Raw genomic sequence first — 18696 nt, 5'->3', positions numbered from 1 at the left:
GGCTGGATTAGTGAATGGAGTGCAGATGAGGCAGCCAAAGATGCATAGTGTATTTATCTCATGGAGATTGTCTCTGTGTACGTGTGCTGGGCACAACACTTGCACTTAGTAATACACATTCCTCTGTTCTATGTTTGTGGTCTCCCAGAGATCAAACATGTTTATCTGTCAGAAGAGACCATATCTATTTGTGGTGTCAAGACACAGTGGCTCAGGCCTTTATTTTCAGTAAGAAGAGGCAGGCGAGTTTCCCCAAGGCCTGTAACCACTCCAAGAGTGCAAAGGGCCAAGTACACCAATGTGTTTTTAAACATTTCACTGCAGAGAAACCTGTTTCTCCAGCTGAGTACCTGGAAAGGTGTGTGCCATTCCATTTCTATCCAGTGTACTCAGCAGGTCCATCACCAATTAAGCTGCACTAAGCCCCAGGGGCTGTATTATGATGTACTTCTAATTGGTGACACACATGGTCATTTGCATTACATATGTAAGCCAGGTCCCTTCAAGCCTCCTGCTCTGTGTCTCTCATGTAACTGAGCTGTAGACAAGTTAAGTGATGTGCTCAAGGTCACCAAGAAATCTGTAGAAGAACAGGAAACAGAATTCAGGTCCTCTAACTCCCAATCCTATTCTTTAGGCACAGCTTCTCTGGTTTCCCTTTAATACCAATAAACTAATATTTTTCCGACACAGATTCTTTTTCTTTCCACTGTGAAGGCTGTGAAATGAGTGAAGTTTGGAGTTTCTAAACAGTCAACTGTTTATGTTATGCAAGTGCAAAAAAATACAAGGCCCAGTTCTTTTCTTCCTTACACCAGTTTTTGGCTGGTAACTTCAGTGGCTTTACTGAAGTTACTCATGGTTTATACTAGTTTCTCTCAGCACTGGAAAAGGTTCAGAGATGGGAAACAAAAATTATAAGGGGTTTGGAACTGGTGCCACATGAAGAAAAATTAAAAAGATTTTTCAGCTTAGAAAAGGGGAGACTAAGGGATATGATCGAGGTTTATAAAAATAATGACAGATATGGAAGAAGTGAGTAAGTTATTTACTTGTACCCATATGAACTAGGGGTCACCAAATGACTACATAGCAGGTTTAAAACAAAAACAAGTATTCATGATGCATGTGGTCAACCTGTGGAACTCCTTGCCAGAGGATGTTGTGAAGACCAGGACCTTCAGGGTTCAAAAAAAAGAGTGAGATAAATTCATGGAGGATTGGTTCATCAAAGTCTATCAGCCAGGAGAGGTAGGAATGGTGTCCCTAGTCTCTGTTTGTCAGAGGCTGGAAATGGGTGACATGAGAGGAATCACTTGATGATTATCTGTTCTGTTCACTCCCACTGGGGCATCTGACATTGGCCACTGTTGGAAGACAGGATACTGTCTGACCCATTGTAGACATTCTTATGTTCAGTATAAGTGAAAAGAAAATTAGGATCAAAAGTATATTCCTTCCATCCTCCCCCCAACAGACACACTCACAAAAAGCTGGACCAATGGAGAGCTTCTTCCCAAAGGGGAATTGTTTTAAGAACACTGGAGAGGAGAAAATATTTTTAGAATAAAAGTTTCAGAAGAGAAACTGGAACTCAAGCATAACGTTATATAGTACTTCTACTTACTTGCCACAAATGCTGTAACATACAGGAGATTTTTAACTCCCTCAGATGTTAATGCAGATTTTCAGTATAATAACTTGCAGGCAGCCTATGGAAATGGAGCAGGGAAGCTTTGGTAGTGATAATAGATGACAGCTCTGTATAAAGCAACATTAAGAGGAACTATATGTGGGACAAACCTAAAACCCTAGATCATAACTCCTCACACAAAATTTGGGAGGATTCAGAGTGACAAAAACTGTTAGAGAAAAGCCTAAGTCACAGAGATTTCAGTTTCTTTGTCAATATACCAAAGTGAAAGCCAGGGACCAGAAAAGAAAGTCAGACCATCCTGCACATTTCCATTAGCACCTTTCACTCCAACATGTAGGATGGTCACACAGCCCCTCTGATGTGGGGGTATAAGGAAAATGCCTTCTCTGGCACACTGCACACAAGTGAAGCTGATATGGAAAAGAAATTTTAGCCAAAGGACACCTGTGTCATAAGCATCCTGTTCCTAATGAAGCCAACAGAAATTCTCATTTCACTTCAGTGAGACTAGACACAGGTTTCAAGCCTCGATGACAGCAAACAGCTTCTCTTTTGGTGATACCTTCATGCCCATGTACAAGTCCTGGAGCCCTAAACTTTCCTTCCCTTCCTTGCAGGACAGGTGGAGAAGAGGGGCTTTAGCGTTCTAGCAAGTGGAATTCCATGAATACCAATGTATCTGTAAAATGAAGAGATCCTGCCTACAGCAAAACATGGGGACTGCTACTTCCCAATGCCATAAACATTCCACCAACCAACAACCGTACCACCCATGGTACCCATTAGAATTTACTGACGTATAGACTTGGTGAAGATTAAAACTTCCTAAGCCACTGCACTTTGGAACACTAACTATGGAGGGAGAGATCAAGACACAAACTAAAACAGCACAACCAAATACTGGCTTCCTTGAATATAAGCCAACAGCTGACACTAGACACACTCTGGCTTCCAAAAGGCATATTTAATACTGTGCTTGCATGTCAACTCTGTCACTGTATCTGGAGAATTCAGTGATCTGTCATGCAATCAGAAAGTCACACTTCCTGTGATGTATATGACAGCTGCTTGACAGGTTGCTAAATGCATAGAGGAAATTTTCTTCTTTCATATGAAACTGTTCCATCACTGAAGACTGCCATTTACACAGTGTATTTTCATGAACAGCTGCCACATCTATAGGAAGATTCCCCAGCAATATTCCCCAGCTGGCTACCCTACGAAGTTACAAACACATGGAATTATTATTTGTTGCGTTATTTGGAAATAAATCCTAACTCAGACCCTGCCACAGCTTGGATGCCTCAAAAGCACCCCAAGCATTTACACTGCAAAGTATAAATAATAAAACTGTATACGCCTCCCTATGTCTTCAGGTGCCTTACTAAAGCTAGGTATTATCACCCCCCACCCCATACACACACACACTTTATAGATAGCAAGACAGAGGCCAAGAGTTAAGAGTGGTAGCTTTAATCTAGCTAGCAGAAATAATGACAGTAGTGTAGACAATGCAGCATGGGCTACTCACAGTCCAAGCCCACGAAGGAACTTTGACACATATTCAGGTTGCCAGCCCATGCCACCCATCTTCACTACTGCCACCTGTGCCATCTGGATTAAGCTAGCTCAAATATGCCGACCTCTACCACAGGAATATCTTTATTTGCAGTGTAGATGTGGCAATTGTCCAGATTATTCAAAAACTGAGAAACTCCTGGATTCCATCCCATAGTCTACCCACTAGACCACACTGCTTCTCACTACAGTAACAATGCAAAGAAACCATGGCTTATAACAGCATTACTACATCATTTTGTAATTATTATTGTAATGGGCGGGACAGACCTTTGGGACTTTCTAGCTGTACTTCCACCGTTATTCTGGAACATGCAGCGAATTGTTGTAAGTGGGATGGGTATGCGAGGAGGGACGTGAATAGCTGGAGGTTCATCAAGTTTGGAGGGCAGTACTAATTTTGGGAGATGCTGCACTGCTGTTCACACCCTTCTCCAGAACTTATGGTCATTAAGCAACACAGATCTCAAATCCAAATAGCTCCATATCCCAAGGTCCAGTCTCACAGCTGTACCACAACCTTTGATCCTAATTCCTAGAGCCCTGCCAATCTGTGGGTATCCGCTTTACATGCACAGGTATAGATATCTGCAGATGCGGATATCCATGGATCATTTTTGCGGCAGCACATACCAATTTGTGTCCACGGAAGGCTCTAATAATTCCCATTGAAATTAGAGGGGATCAAAAGACAAATGGCACAAGGTACCCCAGATGTAAAGTTATCCCATACGACAATGGGACTCACTTGCTCAGGGAGTGCCTCTTACCTTTATGTCTTCTCCATTTTGGCTGTACTCCCCCTGTAGCTTCTCTCTCAGCTTCCCAAGCTCTGCCCTCAAAGTGCCCATTTCCTGTTCCTTCGTCTGAATGTAGGCTTCCAATTCCACCTTCTGTTCGATCAGCGCCTTCCCTTGAGCCTCAACTACCGTGATTCTGTGCCGAAGGTCATGATTAATTTTCATGAGCCTGTTCTGTTGTTGTTGCAGCTGCCATAAAAGTGACACAATAAATTATGCTCCATTAAACCATGGCCATTAAATCACAAGCATTAAAGAACTAGCAATATGTTTTTGTTATATTTATCTTGAATTATTTTTATTTTTCACAGTCACTTTTAACTATCTGATCTATTGTTGTGGTCTCCACAATTGGCTTTCAGACTAATTAGGAGATTTTCCCGCCCCCCCCTTTAGCACAGAACACTCTCCTTCAGTCATATTCAGCTCTTCAAATGTGACATTTCTTTTCTCCCCCCCTCCCTTTTTTCCCAGAAAAGCAAGATTCAGATATTGGATGGCTCAGGGGATACCAGATCAAGCTTTGACCCAGACTGGAAGTGGTCAAAGGTTATTGCCGTCTGATTATCAATCTGTGTCAGATGCCAGAATAGTTCCCCGGAAGCCTAACAGGTCTTTTCAGTCAGTGCAAAGCATAGCTACAAGTATGGTTGTGGAAGGAAAGCTCTTTCTGTTGAGAATATCACCAGTTCAGTCATCGCTGGGTTTTGCAGTCACTCGCTATCCAGTTTTTAAGTTCAAGCCTTTGATACTTGTATGATGAAGGTACGGCCAGGGCTCACAGTCAACATCAGAGCCACACTGTGCCAGAGATGGTTTGTCTTGCATCAAAATAGGCAGGACAGCCATTGAATGGGAGGTAGGGAGAAATACCATTTCTATTTTACAGATAGGAGACTGTGGCAAACAGATACCATGTGACATAATTCAGATCACACAATCTGCAGCAGAGTCAGAAACTGAACACAGGACTCTTGACTCCAATCCAGAGACTGAGCCACAAGCCTGCCCTACTTTCTGGTAGTTTGGTGGCATATGTGAGATGACAAGGTGATTTCACTCTCTGTTTCTAGGGAGCAAATATCTGCCTTCTACAAATAGCATCCCAGTGGGTCTTCCTTGTTGACGGGCTCACAGAAAACAGACCAAAGCTTAGTGGGCCATGCAACCCTCTCTTCTCCAGAGCTGACACCTCCAAGGGCAAGCCTGGGCTATGTGCACTGTGTGAAAGAGTCTGCACCTCTTACATGGAGATTTTCTAAAGTCTTTAGAGGAGTTAGATGCCCATTAGGGGAACTGGGTACCCAACTCCTTTGGTACAGTGAAAAAATCTGCTCCCTCATCATTCTCATTTTCCAGCTAAGTCCTTTCCGTACACAGAAGAGGGTTTGGTGCCTGCTCTGAAGATCTCATAGTCTTCTGCAGATATAAAGAAGACATCACTCTTTGAGGATAATAATTTGGCATCCCGCACAAGCCCTAAGTTGATTAAAAATTTATCACAACCATTTAAGTGGTTTCTTCAAGAGAGAAAAGGCCAGCAATACTTACTGCCTCCACATCCTCATTTTTAAGTCCCAGTTCCCGGTCCTTGGCTCTGATTTCATCCCTTTGTTTATCTACTACTTCCTTCAGCTTCTTCATCACTTGCCTCTCCCTCTCAGACATTCCTGGTTGAAAGAAGTTAAAAAACAAGCAAACAAGAACCCCTTGAGAATGACTGTGACACTGGTCAGAAACATTTCAGGATATAGTATGATTTACTCCTCCAGCAAAGCAGGAGAGGTTGTTAATAAATATCTTGGCTAAAGGAAGACCAGTTATTTAGCCAATATATGGGATTCATGAGTGAGAGGAAAACAAGCTATGCAGTTCACAGGGCGAAGTAAAAAACTGAAAAGCGATTAATGTGCTTCTGGTCCATTTATATGTAATGCCATTACCATGGTAATATTTATATGCTGGCCCCTTGGATTAATACCCTATAGTTAGAATAGTTAGAAAACTCTTTAGAGAGCGCTATTTAATGTCGAGAAAAGATTCCCTCTGAAGTGGGAAATTATATTTGATATTGGCAAGATCTATTCTCGTTTTATATATGTGCCACTGGGGCCTGAACTAACATTCTGTATCTCCATTTCTAGTTTCTCAGATCCTGCAGTTCAAATTCAAGAGCAAATTTAACAGGAGTTTAACCTGAGTTTGGATTGTACTGTGTATCTTTTTCCATCCTGGACTTCCCTCTCTCACCCCATTGCTGAGATTCAAATTTAAAATAATTATACTTTACAGGGAAAAAATAGAATTCCCTTGTAAAGCCTGTTTCAAGTGTGAAAGATTTCACCATCAATATAATTTAAAAAGAGTAACGGGGATTAAATTAACCTGTCATTTGATCAACAATTAATTAGGATAATATCAACGTCACAAAACCTGAAACTCTCCCCCCATTAACCACCAGTAGGGAGAAAACAGAGAGCACCTAAGGATCACAGTTGCAGATAGCACAGCAACCCAGAGAACTATAACATAGTCCTGCTAACAAAACCAAGTATTTAAAATGGTGAGGTTATAAATTCATTACAGCTGCTTCTCCACTAATCATCATCATTTTATAGAGGTCGATAGTTTGATAATCTTAGTAAGAGAACTTCAAAAAAGAGATACATTCAAGTAAGATAACTTTTAACTGTATCCAACACAAGCCATAATTCTGTAGCTTGGGGCTAATAGGCTACCAACAGGGACAAAAGAGATGCACTGATGAAAGTTCAGCTGAGTGGTTAAAAGGGGACTCTGGGATTCAGAATCAAGGGTTCTCTGTCTAGTTCTGCTGCTAACTGGCTATGAGACCTTAAGCTAAGCAGTTAACATCACTGTTCCTTAACTTTCCCATTTGCCACAATGGAGTGTTTGCAAAACCAAATTCAAAGTTCTTTTTAACACACTATGATAATTCTCAGCTGTAGTGTGCTACATAAGCAGATTTACCAACCTTGGGTTTGCAGGGTGTGTTCTTTGCTCTGTACCATGAGCTGACTCATTCCTTACTGGTTTTTCCCTTTTGTCACTCAGGATACAAGTAGACCCCAAACCCAGGTAACACAAGCTCCCTCACCCACCTTAGAGTAGAACCCTTCTAAAAGCTCTGGCCTGAAGAGCACTGATGTTAACAGAGTACTAGGAACAGGCAACAACAAGACAAATTTGAGAGACAAATGAGTCAGAGTGAATAATTCCCCTCCCCTGCAGACAACTTTCCTTTGCCAGTTGTTCTGCAACTTGCAATTTGGAGCAGGTGCAGGTTTGTAACAAGGTACAAAACCATATAACTAGAGAGGGGGAAGTCACATTTCTCATGGGCTACTAAAGGAAGTCAGGAAGCTGCCTAAGCTATGCAAAAAACAGAGGGGAAGATAGCCTTCTCCAAGTCAGTGGATCTTGGAGTGGCACATAGGAAAAGCTGGTAGGTTGTTTTGGAGGAGATGTTATTATTAAAATTTATAAAGCCTTGAGAGTGACTTAGCTATCCATCATGGACTTACTTGTCTTGTGATTGTTTTCTTTGATTTCTCAGTAAACTGCTTAAATCTGCCAGCCTGATCTCTGAGGCTTGTTTCTCTCCAGCCTGCGTTACGTACAAGAGACCTGTGATTCTCATTCCTTTCAGGAGGTGTTAGTGATATCCTATAGGAAGAGAAATGGGCTCCTGGACTGCAAACTGCTTCTCTTTTCCCTATATCTGCTCTCTTCTGATGAAACACACACCTGGAGAGCTAGGACAGCATGGTCCTATTTCCAGTGTTGCTACTGACTCGTTTGGGCTCATTGAATGTGCTCCTGTCTGCCTACCTGCAAAACAGGAACAGTAATATAGTGCACCCCTGCTAACTTTTCACAAAGGAGTGAGAGTTCCATTACAAATGAGTAAATGAACAAGGCTCCTCCAAAAGCCAGCATATAGCACCATGTGCCTTTACACAGGTATCACATCAGTCATTCTATTTTATAGGTTATGCTCCATAACCTGCTAACAAATGTCAGTAGGACTCTGAGGGCACTAGGACCCCTCTACGCAGGGCCTCGAGCACCTTTCTTGAAAAACTTTCCTTCAGAGTACAAAGGAATTAGGTATTCTTAAAAAGTAAGTGGATAACAAGTTTCTCCCATAGCTACTTCACAAAGTTAGTATCTGAAAAGCTAGCAGATGCTAGTTGAAAAAGAGCAAAGCCTCATAGTAACATTCAGGTGGCTCATTTTTTCCCTTTTAACTTTTGGTGAATATACCGTGAACTCTTATCTGGTATTTGGTCAACTAGAACTTTTCAAATAACTGGCATAACTCTGGCAAATCCTGAACCATAATGCTCCTTCCCCTTCTTACTCTGCTGGAGAGCAGAGCTGAGCCTGCTCAACACCTGCCCTACATCTCTCTGTGCTGCGTATGTGTGCAGCTGGTGAGCTCCTCCGATCTCCCACCCAGTGTCTGCTGCCCAGAGCAGCTCCAGGCACAGTGCTGCCATGTGTGAGCCCAGCAAGTGCCTCCACACTGTCCCCACCAAAAAGATAAATGGGGCAGTGGTTGAGTGGAAGCTGATAGGAGGAGCTGAACTTTCTTATGTGGGGGGCCGCTGTCCCTTGCTTGTGCCTCTCCACACAGCTACTCTCTAATAAATGGAATATTTGAACATCCAGCAATCTCCTGCTCCTGGGGTTACTGGATATGAAAGAGTTTACTGTAGACAACTTCAGATGTATACACTGATCACTGGACTTTTTTGGGGACAAAGATGAATGGAGATGTTTTGCTCCTTTGCATTTCTTTAAACATGCAACATGTGCACGAAGTGCAACATAACTGATGCTGAATGATTCAAACCTGTATATCGGCAAGATCTTAAAATGGCATCTCTGGCTGGTTTCCCTAAGCACAGCCCATCGGCAATTTCCTGAGGAGCGGTGTGGTATATGCCTTGTTCCATGGATTGATAAGAAAGCAAACACTCTTAAGAAATTTGTGACTGTTTATGTTCACAGACTGTCTACCACTGCTTTGTACCACAGGGCTCAAACTCAAATATAACATTTACCTCTACGCTTGCAAGAGGATTTGAATATAAATTGTCTAGGTTATGGTTAAGGGTTCTTGACTTATTGCCTTTGGAGGAAAATTATGAACTCTTAAGGGTTTGAGTCTACTCCCAATTAATTAAATGGCAAAATTCCATGGGCTTCCTGGCAGCTGTGTCAGGACCTGTCTGAGGTTTTTATCAAAGGGATTAAGGATCACGGAAATTAAAGAAGTGGGAGAGGGCTTATGAGACCTTTAAGGATGTCTCCCTGCAAGTGCAGGCTCTAGCCAGTAAGGAGGAGTTGTCTGATGTTACAAAAAGACACTTGAATTTAGATTAAAGACAAACAGGGGGTGTGACATTGCAGGATAAACAGACACAAAATCTCTTCTCCCTGGTTCTTCTCCTTCAAGCTGCAGGGCAGCCCTCAACTCCTACTGCCTTACCTGACCGAGAGTTGAGATTGCTCTGTACCTTCTCGGACTGGGCCCACTGAGCCCATTTCTCTATGCAGAAAAGCTCACTTGACACCATTTCTTTAGGACTATAGATAACTGGGACCCAAACAAAGTCTGATTCAGGATCTAATGAGAAGGAGAGTGTAACTGAATGACTTCGTAACACATACATGAAAGACTTTTTTGTGATTCTTGTTTGTTGGGATGTCCTGCTTATTGTACCTCACAACATTGATCCTACCTGAGATGGCAGGATGTGAGACTGCCTCTCATGGCATCTGTGCTGCTCTATAAGCAGAGCAGTATATCTGCATGCCCTGTCTGACATACTATGGCCCAGCTTCAGGGTCTCACCTTGGATCAGTGGCGTTACATAAGGAATATAGTCTGTTCAGTCACTGACATTATGCTAAGTGTTTGTTTGATCTCAGGCTTAGGAGTGACATTTCTAACGCTGCAGCTGAAGATCCTTGTGCATTTACTTAGAATTCTTTTTTCTGTCACATAACTTTCATATTAACACTATGCCACTTCTCGGAGGTCTCTGCTGAAACTCCTGAGGATCAGGGCCTCATGCTTATTGCCATTCCATCACGTGGATCTTAAAGATGAGTGGCTACAGTAGGGATAGCTCACTAGTTAGAGTACTGGTCTTGTAAATCCAGCGTTGTGAGCCTGATCCTCAGGAAGGCCTTTCAAGGGCCTGGGGCAGGTTAGATTAAAACAAAATCTGCTGGGGATGGTGAGGGGGACTGGACTAAATGACCTCTTGAGGTCAGGTCCCTGCCAACTTTGACACATGTACATGCAATTATTTAGGCTAAAAGAGCTGGCTTTATGGAGCAAGGCCACTGGAAATATTTCACTGTTTCCCTTAATAGTTTGAGCATTAACAATGTGTTTATTCCAATTAAAATTACAGAAGTCCTTGCTACAAAGGACCCCAGTCTACACAGATGCAGGGTAGTGGTTTAAAAATTACTAATATATATGAATGATACATAGGTTCACACATTTACCTTTTGTTGCTGCTCAATAGTTCTCTTAAATATACATTGTATATGGGGGTGGGTTATTAATTCTGCATTTGTCATAGATTTTTTTTGTATAATCGCCACGATCTGGAGACAATGGGAGTTCTGCCGGTGGCTGTGACAGTTGACAACTTGAACAAATTTCCCTAAGAGCTGCCTGTATAAAATCTGAGCTGTGTGGGAGACTGAGATACATCAGGAATGCTCCAAATAAGGAACAGAGCTTTCTCATGTACTCCCTGACTAGGGAATCCAATTCTGTGATTTCTTTGTGTTTGGAGGGTAGCAGAATTCAGGCAGCTGGGCTGAGACTGCAGTTTGTGCTGCCTTTGCTGGGGGTGGGGGGAGATGGGGGTTTGAGCCTCTTCACACTGAAGTAAATTGCAAAAAAAAAATCCCATTAACTGCCAGGGTGGGGAAACAGGCTCAGCAATAATAAAGCAGCTCTGGAGAAGGGATGGCAGCATTTCTCTCCTGCCTGTCACCCTACATGGCTGCAGGACAGAAAAACCCTCCTTGTCAGGACCAAGGTTTAAGATTGCTATCAAGTGGCTTGCAGCCAGTGTTATTACACAGGAAAAGCAAATATGACAATTCTGTGAGCTGTCACTCTTGCCAATTTTACTATAATTAGATTTAAATATTTAATTTAACTCTCTTGTCCTTCCATGAGTGACTGAGTTCACTCTACCATTATGAATAAAGGGGCACCTAGGTGAACTACTCATGGACCAGGACACGAGGGTGCTAGAGGCTGTGCAATCCTTGCCCAAAGAGTATCTGGTCTAAATATATTGCATGAGCAAACTGCTAGATATGCCCCGAAGAACGCAAGAAAACAGTGACAGTGTTGGGCAGCACGACACAGTGGCCACAAGCCCTCATTATCACTGAAAGGCCTCAAAGAAGGATCAAGTTTTCTGGAAGGATATGAATGCAGTAGGATGCAAGAGTCCCAAGTGTAGCAAACAGACTACCACAGCCATTAGTGGGGAACTGAACCTGAGATCTTAAAACTAAATCCATGGTAGTGATCTACTGATGACGTCGCACAGGCTGTGTCTACACTAGCCGCCTTCTTCGAAGCGGGCATGGAAATGACGTGGACAGGGAAATATCAATCAGGTGCTGTCATGCATATACAGCACCTCATTAGCATTATGACAGCCGCACGTTTTTCAAAGCTGCAAACTTCGAAGTGCTGATGGGCAGTCTAGATGTGGGTGCTTTGAAATATGCACCAAACTTGCAAATTCCCTTACTCCCAAAATAAAGAAAGGGACTAGTGTAGACACGGCCAGACTGTTAGTCCCTGAGGCCAACCACTCCGAGACATAACACCACCTACTTAATAGTGCTTAAAGTGTACAGATTAGAACTGGAGTACAGCTACATGAACTTAATTTTGGGACTGGGAAAGCTGCATCCAACAATGCATTGTGGCTTAGGTTGTTTTTTCCACTCTTAAAAATCAAGCAGCTGTTTCAATGTTTCCTGCTACAGGAAATTAAAACTTTAATGTGATGTGTGGTCCAATCCTGGGCCTGTTTGTTAACCAGCAAAAAAAAAAAAAAAAATTTCCCATTGGAATGGGCATCAGTAAGTCCCAGCGTCAGTCGTAAGGGATTCCCAGTTAGGATCATTGTTAATCTGTCAAACTCTGCTCTCACTGAAATAATGAGATTTTGGCCCTTAGTGTTCTTATGCTTTTTCTTTGCCTCTTTACCACACAAAGTAAAAATAACCTTGAAAAGCATGTCTGACGCCTGCTTGCCTATAGAGGTTGAAGAGTTATTTTTAAGTACAAGCATATAAACTACACTGAGCTGGGTCTCCCACTGACTTGTTTTTTGTTGTTACAAATTATGACTCATCTCTTATATTCTGATCCTTTTCATGAAATCATGAGTCCATTAAATTCAAAGGAAACTGTCTTCACAATCCCAAATACAGCCTGTTAAATTGGAAGAGTTGCATTTATGTTAAAGAAACAGTGACTTTGAGAGGTAAGAGATCCTTCTTGGTAATACGCCATTAACACACTTATGCAGAAAAAGTACAATGGTACTCAAATCTAAGGGTTGACTTCAATGTTGGTGAAGCAGGGGAATTGGGGAGACAAAAGGTTAAGTACCATGAGCCACCTGTAAGTGCTTGGCCTTCACAGCTTCCCTAGATGAAGTACCATTATTTTTTAAAAATAAATAAATAAATGAGTAGAATATTTACTCTGAATCTCGATCTGAGTAGTTGTACTAGTAGGCTTTGACCCTGCAGGTATATACCTGTGCAGAGCTCCTGTGATGTCAGCATGGCTCTAGATGGGCACCAGCAACCATCCACACAGAACCAACTGCAGGATTGGATTGCCATTCAGGACCGTGATTTCTGTCTACTTAATACTGAGACAAAAGTCACCCAAACTTGGATGAGTCTCTTCATTGAGATGAAGTGAATGCTTAAACTTACTGGCTTTCTCTCCTTGGTACTTACGCACTGTCCTGATTATAAATTTAGCTTCTCTCCCAAAATAACTTAAAATGAGGCCTGAATCATGTTTAATTCCTTCCTTAAACCACTTCCCCCTCTTTGTGCAATTTTTTGAGATGGCTTCCGAAGTTATGGCAATACATCTGAGACCACATTGTGATTCTCTCCCCCCAGTCCCCTCCACAAACGAATTCCACCCCTGAATGCTGTGGGTTAACTGGTATTCTATAGTTCAGCAGTAAGGAACTTGAATAATTGATTGTGTACTAATTATACTGAACTAAAGGCTCACATGCAAATGCTGATTTATATATTTCCATGTTATCATATGTATACCATTAAATGAATATTAAAAAAACCTCAGTAAAGGAAATAACATTTTTGAAGCTAGCAACTTGTGAAAATTTACATCCAACCAAAAGAAAACTAGATTTGGCTTTTTTAATTTTCTCATCCAAAAAGTGAGTAACTCTGTTGCAATCTTTATTTTGTTTCCAAGATTTTTTTCACAGCTTTGTATCCTGACACAACAGACCTGCAACAATCTACAGAAACAAGGTAAAACAAGTGTACAAATCGAGACACTTGGATCAGGAATTTTTTTTTTTTTTTTTAAACAAAATGATATCATCACTGAATTTCAAATGTCAGACTTGCCTTCATGTTTCTGAAATTCCTCTTCTGTAAAATTGATGTCTTTATGCGACAGGTTTGTCATCAGCTGTTTGTTCTCTTCCTGAAGCTGAGCAATTTGGGTAAGAAGATCTTGGGCTTCTCCTCTCCATACATCCTCCACCAGTTCTAATTCCTAAAGTAGAGCCGGATCATGACATAACATAAATGCTGTAACATATATAATCAATAGCTTTTGACTAACCTAAACTATATTTGCAGAATACACTAAGTCACCTATAAAGCTATCCTTTCGTAATAAAACTCTGCATTTCTTTTGTAACTAGTTGAGGACTTCGGTGTTTTTTTACTGTGCTAACTGGCCCTATTCAGGATTAGGCCCTATGGTACTGCGGTGTGCGTGTACATATGAGACTATTCCTGTCCCACAGAGCTTACAGTCCACACAGTTAAAACAAAAGATGTATTTTTACTCCCATTTCACAGACAGGGAACTGAGGTTCATGGCTTTCTCAAGGTCACACCAGGAATACATACAAGAGGCAGGAATGGAGATCCTTAGTTCTCTGCAGCAGAATCAAAGCACAGTATAAACACACAGCTCACAACAGCTGAAGTCATTCAGTGGCAAAAAAAAAAAAAAAAAAAAGCTTAATGCTTCATTACACGGAGGGGATCACTAATCTAAATTGTAATATATGATACCGTAGAATATAGACCACCAGCACCAAGAAGGCTCAGGCATAACTTTGTTTCATTTTTGTCTAAGGTAAAACCCAGAGTTCCTGACTCCCAGGCTTGTGTTCTAACCATTTATTTATACTTACTTTTTCTAATTCTAACTTCCTGGAATCCTGTTTTGCAGCGTGAACTATAGAGAGGACAGCAAGCATGTTGAAAATAGCAGTCCCTTTATTCAAGACATTTAGTGTCAAGTGCAGCTGTTACCAATTCCAGAAAAGTCAAATCAGGCTACTAAGTATAAAGACCTCCAGGAAGAGAGGGGACCATATTTATAGATTTATTTTGGAAAGCTTCATTAGAAATATCAGTATTTCACACTGTGGGCAAACTGTGCTTCATGTGTGTGCTGTGACCAACCTATATTCAGAACCTAGCATCCCAAGCTGAGCTAGCTGTTTTTTTCCCACATGTTAGAAGAGCATGTTCTAGCTATGTGAAATTTCAAAATAAAAGCACAGCTCTAACCGAGGATTAGAGTTAACTCCACTGAAAAGAAAGGTGGAGAACAGTTAACCTTGTCAGAATTAAATTTTATTTTTTATAATGTTGATGAATATGAAAGTTTTTTGAATTTTATATATGTCTACAGTTGTACAAAACTATGGTTTTAAGCATTTTTCTGATTACAATTTATTTACATTTTCAAAGTTGTGGGAAACTGAGTGGAACAGATAAGGGAGAGGTAAGGCAATAATTTATTTAATTCAATAAACACTGATCTTCAAAAAGTTATAAACCTAACTGTTTCAACACAAATTTTAGCCACTCCTGTCAGTACTAAGTAATTATCCTTAAATCAAAGACATTCTCCTTTGTCTGTTTCAATTATTATTGATGGAAATATTTTTGTTGCTTTGTGTGTCTGTGCAGTAAAATCAGTGTTTAGTAACAAAAATTAAATCCTTCCATGCCTGAGAGATTTAAATAAAAACTCTTCCTACAGAATTAGAGGACAGTGTTGGCACATGAACAAATGGGTATAAACTAGCAGGGAACAAGCTGAGGTTAGAAATTAGGTTTCTAAGCATAAGGAGAATGAAGTTTTAAAAGAGCCCTCCACTGGAAATAATGAGGAAAAACAACCTAAAATAGTTTTAAGGAGAAACTTATTATGGGATGCCTGAGATTAGATCTGATGACCCAGGAGATCCTTCTCCATCCCTGTGAAACTTCACTTCCATCCATTTCTGGCCCAGTTACTTATTCCAAATTCAGCCTAACAGTTTTATAGTTTCCAGAAGTGTCTGGGGGATCACACAACAGACAGAAAGGATGACCGCTGCTGGTGCTGAACTAGGGGAATAACAAACTGTTTTCCGTTATGGATATTAAGGCCCACTACCATTATCTCTACCTTGAAATACAAACCTATGGGGAAGAACTTTTTGCCAGACCCAGTATAGGAAGAGATGGCACATATTGTAGCTCTGAGCCTAGACCTATGATATGCAGCACACTAGCCACCACTGGCTATTTGACCAGCTGAGCGTGGCTAGTTGGCTAGAATAATGTGGCTAGTTTGCTATAGCAATAGCTGCTATCAGGACCACTGCTTCAGAACCGGTTGTACACCATGGGCCTACAATGACACATGATGATCACATCTTTATGCACTGAGGTTTAGGAGTGTGTACACTGTTAACTAATGGTAAACTTTCTGACACTGCTACCTGGTATAGCAGTCCCTTCTACATGGAGTGTTCTTTTTTTAATAGTGAAAAAGTGATCACCTGCTGGCTGTTTGATGGGTCACCTATAATGTGTTTGTGTGCCTCAAGTTATAGCAGGTTTTACCAGACAGGTGCCGAGTTCACAAAAATGCCTTGAGAGTGAGGCGTCCAGGGATACTTCTCCATTGTAGCAGAGGGACCAATGCCTAAAAAAGGCTGGAGAAAGAGCTGCTCAGCTCTCCAGATCAGAGGGGAGGGCCCTTCGGAAGGGCAAGTAAATGGGAGTAGGAAGTGACTCTGTCTGCTCTATCTATCAGAGATGAGATCATGCTTGACGGATTTACCAGCACTTTCTTCCTCCTTTACTGCTAAAGGCACTATTGCACGTAATTCCTATTTGCAAAATTCTAGCTCACAATGCTCTGGGCTGGTACTAATCTTTTAAATATATTTAGCTAAATTTCTACCTGATATCTCTGCTGCATGTGGGGAGGTTATATCTTGAGTTAGTGGCTCCAAGGGCACCTTTGAGAAATTCTATAAATATCGATTTTTGCCTCCTGTCAGCTATTTGCAATGACTGATGATGCTGGTGTGAGTTTGCTGAAAAAACTAAGTTTTATCCAAATTACAGTTATTTGGATATTTTTGGAAATGAACCTGATCACTCCTTGTACAATAATCAAAGCAGCTCATGCTGTCCTCTTGTTGATGTATTGCAGTAACAGGGTTTGAGAAGGATGTCTGTCTCTAGCAGGCAGGTGAACAGGAATGGGAGCACTACCTTGGTACTAATTTAGTCCAAATATTGCATCGTGCCTGAGAGAGGCCATGCTATTTTCAGATCTGACAGAGGTGGGTCTAGATCCCCACCACATTAAAGGCATACGCTGCCCTCAGCTAAGCCCCAGGAACCACAAAGCCCAGGTTTCAAGTCAGTATATGGGACAAAGGAGGACAAACGGATGGAAGAGAAATCAAAGGTTGAAAGTCTGGGAAACAGGAGACGCTGAACAGAGGACCCCAGGCACTGCCCACTGCTCCTAAAAGGTGTCTGAGGGCATGCTCACACTTGGGTTAAAACTGCATGGCTGGCCCATGCCGGCTGACTCAGGCTAAGGGGCTACTGAACTGCAGCACCAACGTTTGGGTGCAGGCTGGAACCTGGGCTCTAGAGCTGCAGGGTGGGAAGATCCAAGGACCAGGGTTGCAGCTCAAACTGGACTTTGTACAGGGCAGTTAAACATCCCCACCTGCTCAAGTGAGCTGGGATGGGCCAGCTGCAGGGGACCCACAGGAGGGTTGCCAAACTCTAAGGAATCACTGCACTCTGCAGAGACTAGGGAACAGAAATAGGGGCCCCCTGGTCACAGCACATCCCCTGGGTAGCTTCTTCCTCCTGGGCTGACAGACGCTCATTTTTTACTAGCTCTAGTGGACTGAGCAGGAGTCTGGGAGCCAGATTCTCCCACTCCGGGCTCTGGCACTGATTTCCTTCCCTTTCCCTGCAGGCCCAAGGAGAAGGGTATTGACCTGTCACTCAAGGGGACTATCCTCCGTGTTCCCACAGAGCTGTGCTGCAGGCTGTCCTGCTCCGGCGCTGCCTCCCGCAGGGGAGCAGGCTCAGCGGGAGAAGATGGGCATCTCCGCAGAGAAAAACCCCGACGGGTCGCATCTGGAGCACGGCGGGAACCAGGCAGCTCCCGGGGCCACTCCCCTTCTCCAGCCCATTTCCTCCGGCTGCAGCGCCTCGGACCATTCCCGGCCCGGCGGCTGCCCTCGCTCTTTGTGCGCGAAGCCGCCGCGTGAGCAAGTCGCAGACGCAGGTCCCGGGGAGAAGAGCGGCACAAAGCCCCAGCCCGGGCGGCAGGAATGACCCCCCACTCCGGCGGGGCCGGACTGGAGTTTGTTTGCACGAGGGGCAGCGCTTCTCCCAGGCCCCCTGCAGGGGCAGAGGGCGGGGCAAGTTTTGCACTGCCCCCCCACGTGGTGAATGCACAAGGCCGCCCCCCCTCCATTCCTACCTTCTGGTGCTTCCTCTCCTTCTCGATCCGGTCCACCCGCTCCAGCCGCAGCCGGTCCAGCTCCAGCCGCAGCTCCTCCATTTCGGGGTTGATGTGGTTGCGGCTCACCAGCACCTCCAGGATCTCCAGCACCCGCACCACTTTGGGCATGAGGCGGGCGATGGCCTCGCAGCCGTGCTGGTCAATGAGCCGCTCGAACTCCTGGCCCACCAGCGAGGCGATGTCGTACACGTCCATGACCGTCAGCTCCGCCACGTTCTTCTCCAGGGCCGAGGAGCAAAGCGCCCCCCCGTCCATGGCTCTCCCCTTCCTGCGGCGTCCTCATAGACCGCAGCCGCCACCCGCGGAGCAGCGCCGCACCAGCCCCTCCAGGCAGCGGCCGCACCTCGCCAACTCCGCCGGGGCTTGGCTGGCAAACGTGGCGGCTGCCCAGGGCTGGACCGCCACCAGGGCGGCTAAAAACAGCTAGCGGAGCCCAGCGGGCCTCCCCCTCCCCTCTTCTCCTCCCCCGCCGCTCGGCGCCTACCAACCGGAGC

The 18696-nt window shown here is 43.4% G+C and overlaps 1 protein-coding gene across 3 annotated transcripts in view; it reads right to left on the bottom strand.

Moving 5' to 3' along the window:
- The window catches only part of RILPL1 (Rab interacting lysosomal protein like 1), a 40310-nt gene extending 21686 nt beyond the window's left edge, over positions 1 to 18624 (bottom strand). For 2 of the 3 annotated variants that reach the window (XM_075012325.1, XM_075012324.1), the window contains exons 1-4: positions 18161 to 18624; positions 13747 to 13897; positions 5587 to 5705; positions 4006 to 4224 (exon numbers count right to left, since the gene is read on the bottom strand). In XM_075012325.1, the coding sequence (XP_074868426.1) occupies positions 4006 to 4224; positions 5587 to 5705; positions 13747 to 13897; positions 18161 to 18457 (786 nt within the window). In that variant the 5' untranslated portion in view covers positions 18458 to 18624. The remainder of the gene's footprint in view (positions 1 to 4005; positions 4225 to 5586; positions 5706 to 13746; positions 13898 to 18160) is intronic. The other variant, XM_075012323.1, reaches the window with a different exon arrangement.
- Positions 18625 to 18696: the final 72 nt, after the last annotated feature.

Source organism: Carettochelys insculpta, chromosome 18, assembly GCF_033958435.1.
Source record: "Carettochelys insculpta isolate YL-2023 chromosome 18, ASM3395843v1, whole genome shotgun sequence".
In the NCBI taxonomy this organism is placed as follows: Eukaryota; Metazoa; Chordata; order Testudines; family Carettochelyidae; genus Carettochelys; species Carettochelys insculpta.
The sequence above is the reverse complement of the archived record's forward strand: the minus strand, read 5'-3'. Positions and strand labels throughout refer to the sequence as shown.